Below are 10,000 nucleotides of genomic sequence, written 5' to 3'. Positions count from 1 at the left end.
GTTTTTCTCTGGGTACTCCAGTTTCCCCCTCCTCAAAAACCACCATTTGATTTGATTTGATTTGCATTAATTTGTTAATTTCAGTTTACAGTGTCCCCAGTTGGTGCTCCAACGGGAGAAGACTGGACACTTACATAGACTGATTGCATAAATGGCGGCCAAAAATGTATTCTTTTGTTTATGTGCTAATTAGACTCACTAGCTCTCGAACGACATTTCTATTGTATTTTGTCCATGCAAACGAGGCTAGTGAGTCTAACTAGCACATAAACAATAGAATACGTTTTTGGCGGCCATTTATGCAATCGGTCTATAAAGTTCCTTTCCTTTCCTCAACACCGCCATTTCACTATTCTTTTGCTTTTATTCAAATAAGACCTTGATGCCTCGTTCAAGGCAAAATCTTCTTTTGAATTTTAAGCGTAAGAACGAGGCATCAAGGGCTAATTTGAATAAAAAGAAAAGAATATTTAAATGGAGGCCATTTTGGAAAAAGGTTTACTATGCAGCCCTAAGTTGTAGGTTCATAATAAATAATTCTAAGATGATTTTGTTATGCTTTTCGTATACTAGCCTTCTTTTTTCCTATTATATAGATTTAAATAGTTTGAGAAGAATGCAAGGGCCTTTTAGCCCAGAACTTTTTTGAACCAGAAAAAATCTTGGTATTACACTGAATAAGATACTGCAGAAAGTTTGCATTTTGGTTGAGGAGATCACTGGTGGCTTTACGATCCGAGGCGCGAGAAATGTCTGGATGAAGCTGACACGTTAACATGCGAAAAGGCCATCGAAATCGGTAGAAAACACGAAACAAATCTTAACAGTCTAAAAAGGCTAGCTAGTGAAGAAGATCCAACCGTAAATGTACTGAATCAAGAAAGGTTTCCATCATGGAACCGTAGATAGCGCTCAAATAAGGGCAAAACGAAACCACCTATCGAGAAGACAAAGGATTGGCAATCGAATCACTAGAAACCCACAAGCAAGTCACGACAAAACACACAAGAAATGTCCAGCAATAAGAAAACTGTGTGGTTACTGCGGAAAGATGAATCATTGTCTTGTTACCTGGTTAGCAATTGGTTTAAAAGATCTCGCGCCAGTTTATCAACCAATGAGAAGGAAAACGAAAACCAATCGCAATTTGCACGCGCGATTTTAATTTTCCCGTGCTTTTACTAAGTTACATGGAATTGCTACGAATCTGGATTGGTTCATTGCACTGTTTGCATCTGCTGTGATTGGTCGAAGTAATTACTTTGGTATTTGTTTTAGAGTGGTTTTCAAATGAGTGTCGTAAAACCAAAACCAAAGTAATTACTTTGGCCAATCAAAAAGGACGGAGACAATCCATTAAAGCAATCAAATTTCAAAGTCATTACACGTAGCCGACACAAAGCGCGGGAAAATGTGCACGCGCGAGCTACGATTGGTTTTGGTTTTCACTTCTGATTGGTTGAAAAAATGGCGCGGGAACTTTGAACACATCACTGAGTGAAGTAATGCAAAACCAAAGTAATTATCTAATTACTTTCGACACTCAATTGAAAACCACTCTACGACACTTAATTAAAAACCACTTTATTGCCAATTTGTTATACCTACACAGTCCACGGTGAATTGACTTCTGTTTATGAAAATATGACTTTTTGTTTTAGTAAACTAATATGGCTAAAGCTAATGTAGACACCTGTTTTTACACTACTCCCGGCTCTTTTGTCTGCATTGTGTTTATAGGGAATTAGAGCGAGTTTCAATCAAGTGTCGTAAAACCAAAGTTATTACTTTGGCCAATCAAAAAGGACGGAGACAATCCAGTAAATGAATCAAAACTCGAAGTAGTTACACGTAGCCGACACAAAGCACGGGAAAATGTGCACGCGCAAGCCACGATTGGTTTCACTTGTGATTGGTCGAAAAAATGGGGCAAGAACTTTGAACCAATCACTGAGTGAAGAAATGCAAAACCAAAGTAATTCACTATTTACTTTCAACACTCAATTGAAAACCGTTAAGAAGTTTTGCTTGAACCCAAGTATCCATGTAGTTTTAGTATGCTGTTAAGTCCTTATAATTCTGAATACCTTGCATGTGTCTTTTTTGCATTTTAGCCCCTACAACACCCGCGCAAACCAATTGTTCATCCAATCATTTTCCTTGTCACAATGGCCGCTGCATCCCGCAGGGATGGTTCTGTGATGGGGACAACGATTGTGGGGATGGAAGCGACGAACCTTCAAATTGCTCTAGTAAGTTGCAAACGTTATATATTCTTGTGCCATCATATGGAAGTATGAATAAATGATCACTGCATTAATATCCTACTTGAAACGAGCTGAAAGTTGTCAACTTGCATTCTAGCTGCCAAATAGACCATTATACAGGTGTAGCTAAGTTACCTGGCCTAATAATGGAATTGAGGCTGCCAGTGACATCATCTTGATACAAACCTTTGTGCCTTTCTAATGTTAAGTGCGATTTGCATAATTCTGGGGAATCTCATCAGCTCATTTGAATTTTGCTGAGACCCTGCCTTTATGTCTTACTCTTCTTCAAGAATGTAAACTGTTTCCTTCTTTATTGTAACATTGACATGGAGGGAAATAAGAAGCTTAATTCCGCCAGGCCAGTTTTTTCAAGTTTCAATCCAATTCCATCCTCTCCATCCTTGGCTGCAAACAACAAAGAATAGCTTCAGTGCACTTCAATGGTTATTGGTAGCAAAACTACAGCATTATTTTTTGATTTTCATTGATGCAAGGTCGTCTTTTAATATTTTGAAGTTTGACTAAAATAGCGTGACACTGCCCCTTGAAGGCAAGAAGGGATTTTCTAGGGAATAAAGCTAAAATGCAGATGCTGTTTGCCTTCAAATTCTTGGCACCAGAATAATGTAAATGTGTTTTATTGTAACAAAATCAGCGTCAACGACTGGCTGCTGTGGTGTCCTGGTTGTAAACAGCCTATCGTTTTTGTATCAACAAAAATGGGTGACATAATGAGAAGCATCATTACTTTGTGATTTTCGGCCTACACATACTGTACATGTACCTTCGATGTAATGTTTAAAAAACTCGCAGCAGTGTTTTATCGGAGTTTAACAACACTCGGCCACACCTCGTGTTTTTACACCCGATCAAACACGTGCTACGAGTTTTGTGAACGACTTCAAAAGCATTCCACAAAAAGTTTGTCCCTTTGGACTCAGAACAAGGGTTCCAATTGTGAGAGGAAAATGTTACCATATCAGAAAATAGGCCCTTTTCGATATATTAAAATTCAGAGGTTTAGAGGACAAAGACAAAGGAAAGTGAATGATATGTAAATATTTTTCACATTCATTCCAATGTGTTTCTATTGCTTTTTTGTCCTCACTTCCTCAATATCAAGCTGAATGTATGATATTTTCGAAAATGGCCTGTTAGTGTGCTTTATATAGAGAATACTGACGAGGAGTGTTTAATCAGGATTTAGAAAACAGACCTAAGAAAATACGCGCGCTGATTGGTTAAAAATCGTGTTTCTATAACTCGATGGAGACACAGAACTAGCACGAGCTGTTGACGTAGTGATGGCGCGAGCAAAGAGAATTTACATTTTGATAATTAGAGTTAACAAGTTCTTTTCCTTTTTCTCGTCGCGTTGTTTTCTAAAAGAATTGGAAATTTGTACTCCGTGTTTCTATCGAGTTAAAAGCTTGGGAGAACAGCATTTCTCGTTCTCTCAAACTTTCACTCGTGTTTCTATAACTCGATGGAAACATGGTACATGTTTTCTATTTCTTGAATGAAGCTCATGCACGTGACGTTTTATCAATGTTTTGATAGGCTGTTAGGTTCATGAATTATTAATGAATTTTTGAAGGACACAGAAAAGGAAGAGATCATGCATATAGCTTCAATAATTTTCTTGCAGCCAACTGCACATCGTCTCAGTTTACCTGTAGGTCCGGAGCGTGCATTCCTCGGAGATGGCGTTGTGATGGTGAAAGTGACTGTTTGGATTCCTCTGATGAAACAGGTTGCCCTTGTAAGTTTCAGGCTCGTCATCATTCTAGTCCAAGGTCTTATGATAATTCTTACAGAATGGAGGAAAAAATGATTAAAATAATACATTCAACAAAGGTACCTAGTAATTTTTGTAAACAAAAAGATAATAATTTATCTCTTTGACTACCTTTAAGAAGAAATGGCCTCGTTTGAAAATTGTCCCCTCGACGGAATTAGTACATTCAATTCACAGTCCACATGGGTGGCGGGTTTTTGACGTAGACAGCGCTCTGCAGTTTTGCCTTTTCGTCTTTTTTATATGTTATACTCCAAAAAACCCGACCCTACAAAACTAGAATACCCAACCCAAAATGAAAAAATATGAAAATATGGTATTACAGTGTCAACAAGAGCAATTAGAGAAAATATTGACTTTGCGACATTTAGGACAGATTAATTTAAAAGTACAAACGTTATCTCCATCAAAAATTTGGTATAACCTGACAAAATAGAAAGACTTAAGCTTAGCTCTAAAAGAAGACAAAGTAGTTTTCTGCTTTGATATGATCAGGAACAGCATTCCAAACATTGGAACGTCTAATAAAAAACGAATCCCTAAAAAAGTGAAGTTCTAAAATAAGCTGTTGTTAGATAAAGTCCAGAGGAACCACGACGTGATTTAGTGTTACAGTACTTAACATAATTTTCTAAGTTTAACTGAATAATCCCTGATTTCCATTTATAAAAGGAAAGAAGGCCTAGCTACTCAAGGCAGTAATTAAGCGGTAACAAATTTAGATGGACTAAGCGGATTTGATAATTCATATTCCGATCATTACATACTACTAACCCTAACCCAACAACACAACAAGTTTTTAGACAGATGTTTTCAATCCTTTCATTCCTGAAGCGGCTGCATTGACGAGTAATATCGTCTAGCGTTAGAAAGAGTAAATTCTCTAAGTCTCATTCCTAGAACTGTTGATTACAGGAAATTATTAGGCAAACATCCTAAGGGCCGATTTACACGATACGATTTTGTCGCATGCGACAAGCTCGCGACAGGCCTACGACATGACTTACAATTGTCGCAGCGTTTTAAAACATGTTTTTAAATGCTACGAAATTTTTTCTGACGTACACAACAATCATAAATCATGTCGTGGGCTTGTCGTAAGCCGTTGTCGCATGCGACAAAGTCGTACATTGTAAATCGGCCCTAATATTGACTCAAAGGGTAACAAATTTTCTCATTACCTTCGAATGCACTCCGTTTTAGATATTAGAATACTACGCCAATTTATTGGAGGGTAGGTGCCGAAAAGTTAGCAAGAGAGGCGGAAGCACTCTTCTCAGCAACGAGGCAGTTACCTTGGCAACCAAGCCACAGTCCACCTCCCAGGCGCCTGTCAACACATCACTGAGAAAATCCAGTGTATGGAATGTATACTTACCCTAAAATATGAGTGGGAGGGAGGGAGGGAGGGAGGGGAAAGGACGAAGCAATCGAAAGCGCTAAAGTATATGGCAATGCCCCTGCAAACCTCCCTGGTGTCCCCCCAAATATCCCAGGCAAAACCGCTGCTTCGGCTTGATTTTAACTTTGCCTAAATTATATTTAGCCACATCTAGTTCAATCACACCTTCTGCCACTCCATGGACTCGCCCAACAAGCTGCGCGTCTTATGAATACAAATGCACCAATGGCTTCTGCGTTTATCTGTGGGATGTATGTGATGGCGTTGACGATTGTGGTGACTACTCGGATGAATTGTATTGCGGTATGTTGTCAACACTGTATCTGTCAATGCTTTGACTTGTGTTACATCAGTCTCCGTTGAAGTTCAGCCCTAATTGTCGATTACTATTCGCGTCTTCAAGCTCATGCTTAGTATATGTAATCGCACGCATGGGTCTGAGGGAAATTAAGGACTAATTTTAGGTGTATTTTCAAAGTTTTCACCGAGGGAAATTTGGAAAACTTTGAAAATGCAATTCTATTTAATCCTTAATTGTACGATTGCACATTGCGATTACATGTTTATCACATAAAGGGCAAAATTATTGAGAGAATCCGGTTTCCTAATTCCTGGACAAATGACAATCAACTTAATACGCTTTCATTCGGTTAAAGTTCAATTCAATAAATCGTTGCTGTCAACAGATATAGCGCTTAAAATGTATTTTGTATGTGAAAAAAAAAGCAGTTTCATCAGAGTCAGAATCCAGAAGACGATTCTCTTGTAACTTCGCTTGCTCTGGATAAGGAACTGTTAACCAATCAGGATCAAGTAATCATGCCCTCTTGATTACCAAAAGTGCCCTCGTGATTAAGGAAAGTGCCTTCCGTCTCAGCCAATCAGCATTCAGTAACTTTGCCCGGTATGTGATAAATGAAAGAAATATACATATTTGAAGTGCGGGTTACAGACGAAATGTAGAAGTGATCCTCGCACTTCGACCAATCACAGTGGTGCAAGCAGCACAGTGAACCAATCCAAATAAGGCATTTGCATGATGACGTCATTTTACCGCAAGTACCAGAATCCTTCAGGTTTTGCTTGTCTCATGCTAATTAGAGCTATTGTTATTTTTACCCCACTTGGAATACACAATTGACATAAGAAAAATAAAAATAAACTAAATTCTGGTAATGAAAAAATTGAAGGAACGCTGCCAGGACCTTTTTTATCCCTAATTTCACTTTGTTGTTATCATTTTTATCTCGCTACATACTCTCCGAATTTTTACTTCATTCATCTTTTTGCCCGTCCTAGTGGTCGAAAGCTTGCGGAGAACGTCCATTCAAGTTTTTATCATAAATTCTGAAAATTGCTTATTAGTAGCAATTCCAATTAACTTGCTCAAAGCACGTGTATTCCGGTTGAAAAAGACGAACAGGCGTGTGACCTCTGCACTTGCACGTGTTGGCAAAATGGCCCATGTATTTTGGAGTACTGCTTAAGTGGGCCGGATTTGTTTGTCCCTTTGTAAAATTGTTAATGACCCTTTGGGTCTCTTGCCAGCAACGACAAGTACCTCAAACGCGACAACGCCCTTTTCTCGGAGGCTATGTTATTACTGGGAGTTCACTTGTTCTAATGGAAGATGTGTGAACAATGGCTACAGATGCGATGGTCAAGATAACTGCGGTGATAACAGCGATGAAGTCGGCTGTGGTGAGTGTGACTTGTGGTTTCCTTTCATAAACAATCACATTTACAACATTAAGCAATAAAAGTTACTACACTATGAATATGAATAATATGTATGGGTTATTGACCAAGCGTGAGGTCAAGATGGCTGGATATTGGCCAAGTTCTTTTTTTGCGTTTTTATTGACCGAGACGAAGTCGAGGTCAATAAACACGCAAAAAAAGAACTTGGCCAATATCCAGCCATCTTGACCAAACTTGTTTGGTCAATAAAGGATTTATTATATGACTTAAAACACCAAAAAATGATCTTTGATCTTGCGGGACCAAGCGAGAAATCCCGAGCGGGTAGTATCGCTCCATCTTGCCCGCTCGGGTAGCCAATCAGAGCGCGCGATTTGGTTCATCTTGCCCGCTCACGGAGCTAGTCATATAATAAGAATATTTATTATGTATGCGTACTGGTCCAAGATGAATAGGAGATTTCTGATTGGTTCTCTGAGCGGTCCGAATTTTCCAACACTCGTGCCTTTTTTGCAAGTTTATGACTTCTCCATTTAGGCTCTGTCCATAAACTTGCAAAACAGGGAAGTCGACCGATCTTTTCCCAGTACGGACCTCACGTTATTTCAGTAACATCTAAATACACACACGAAGAAATTACAGCGACTTTCCTATGACCTTGAAAAAGTGTTTGCAATTTGTTTCACGGACGCCGACCAATGTTTGGCAAGATTAAAACAAAAATTCTCCTTATTCCAGCCAATGACTCAATCACATTATCGCATTTCAAATGACGTTGAAGTTCCATCGAGAGATGATGTTGTTTATATCCGTGTTCGCTAAGCCAATGAAAATTTGCGCTCGTTTGCTTTAGTTTGATGAGGCAATTAAATGTTTTGCATTCTTGTTTACGTTCTGTTTTTACGTTTATTTTTCAAGGTCATATGATAGTCGCTCTATGATGTTCACGTTGACCCAAGTGGCTAAGGCTTTCGTGTTAATGTCATGTTAAAGACAGTGCCTACTATTTTTATTGCGCATACGTTCTGCGCATCTCTAGATACTCGGATTTTCTATCGGCGGTGCTTATTACTACAGGGATATTTTTTGCGCGGTTTAAAACTATGCGGAGAAAGCAGAATTTAGCAAATGCTCTTGGTATCCAAAAAGAAAATTGGGGGTAACCATGCATTTTTCAGAGATAAAGTAAGCTTCAATTTGACAAAGAACGCCATACATTGCTTTGTATTTTAAAGCTTTTTATAAACATTGCTGATTAATTATCCTCGAAAAATGCGTTTTACCCACAATTTTCTTTTTGGATTTCAATAGCACTTGTTAAGATTCAGTAAACCGCGCAAAAGTACCTCTATGAACCGTCCTTAAATTAATTGCCACAGACATTGCGGAGGGGAAAAAGGAAAAAGAGGAAATTTTAGAATAGTATATTACGTTAATATTGGCTGTTGATGCATCCATTATTAGATAGAGCTAGTATTATTTGTAGATTTGGGGATTACATAGTTTTTTGAACTCTTGTAGGATACTTTCCCATACTTTTGATGCAACAAAAGTTGAATTTGGTAGCAAATTTGTAAACTCCAAAAGCCAGAGTGTGAGTTGCCATGGCTCGAACGTCATTTTTGACTCCTCAAGAGATCTTTGGCTTATTTACATCGAACAATGTGCTAACATGGTAGAAGGTTTTGTAACCAGCTTGGTTCAGCTGTGAATGCGTCAGTCTTGAAATCCAAAGTTTCCTCGTCGTTTTTCTCCAACATTTGTGATGAAAGGCATCTAGTTTCTTGCTGTCACGTCTCACGTGGACAGAGTGACACTTAAATACACTTCATCAATACGTATTGAAGAAATCTTTCACTGTGCTTTTCCTATTACTTTTCAAGTTGCTCCAACAAATTCAACCATTCACACCACAACAGCGCCACGTTGCCCATCTGGATGGCTACGTTGTGCTTACAGCCAATCTCAAATCTGCATCAAATATGCGTGGCTGTGTGATGGAATTTCTAACTGTCCAGATCGTTGGGACGAAAAACCAGAGAACTGCCCAGGTAGGTTCTTCGGAGAGAGTAGGGAGCTTAAGCAACGACAACGGCGACGGCAACGAGAACGTCACGAATTTGCATATTTAGTGGTTAAAAACAATAGCTTCGCACGCCCTGCACGTGCGTTTTTCACTTTTGTCCATTTCGTTGCCGTCGTCAGCAAAACAACAACGTGAAATAGCCAAGTTTTTGGTTTTACGAAGAACGTCAGCACTTGAGGATAAATTTTCATTTTCTCTCCTAAAATGGAGTGCCGTTCCGACTGGTGTCATCTTTGAGGAATTACCACACCCTTGTCATCTTAAAAACGTTGAAATAGTCACGAAGCGATTAAAATCACGCAAATTTATATTTTGAGATGACGCTCTCGTTGCCGTCGCCGTTGTCGTTGCTTAAGCTCCCTAGTTTTTTTTTTTCAGTAGGGAGCCTAACTGCTAGAGTTAGGGCGCTTTCCATTTGACAGAACTGACCGGCCAAACCAGGCATTTGGAAGGTTTAACTCTAAAACGCCTTCAAATTAACACTCTTCGAGGATGATATACACTTCTTCGGAAGAAGACGAGGGGTTATCATGCAAGTGTTCCTTCATATTGTTGGATTTTCTTTGCAAAGTGACGGATCTGGCCGGCCAGTTCTGACAAAAGGAAAGCGTCCTTAGTACAATGTAATAGTAATATCTAACGTGCTAACCGCCCTATCTCGCAGTCAGAGACTGAATAGAGTTTTTCGCTTGTACATTTTGTTTTCCCAATACCGGTCATGTGATAATACTCAAGAGGTTTGG

At 39.0% G+C, this 10,000-nt stretch overlaps 1 protein-coding gene across 1 annotated transcript in view; it reads left to right on the top strand.

Moving 5' to 3' along the window:
• LOC138029858 (sortilin-related receptor-like) overlaps nt 1–10,000 on the top strand; it is a 139,973-nt gene that overhangs the window by 59,400 nt on the left and 70,573 nt on the right. Inside the window, exons 25-29 of the mRNA XM_068877675.1 lie at nt 2,115–2,252; nt 3,919–4,032; nt 5,615–5,773; nt 7,019–7,171; nt 9,055–9,222. Of these exons, the coding sequence (XP_068733776.1) occupies nt 2,115–2,252; nt 3,919–4,032; nt 5,615–5,773; nt 7,019–7,171; nt 9,055–9,222 (732 nt within the window). The remainder of the gene's footprint in view (nt 1–2,114; nt 2,253–3,918; nt 4,033–5,614; nt 5,774–7,018; nt 7,172–9,054; nt 9,223–10,000) is intronic.

The sequence above is a fragment of the Montipora capricornis genome, chromosome 13 (genome assembly GCF_036669925.1).
Source record: "Montipora capricornis isolate CH-2021 chromosome 13, ASM3666992v2, whole genome shotgun sequence".
Taxonomy (NCBI): Eukaryota; Metazoa; Cnidaria; class Anthozoa; order Scleractinia; family Acroporidae; genus Montipora; species Montipora capricornis.
This window is presented reverse-complemented; position numbering and strand designations above follow the sequence as displayed.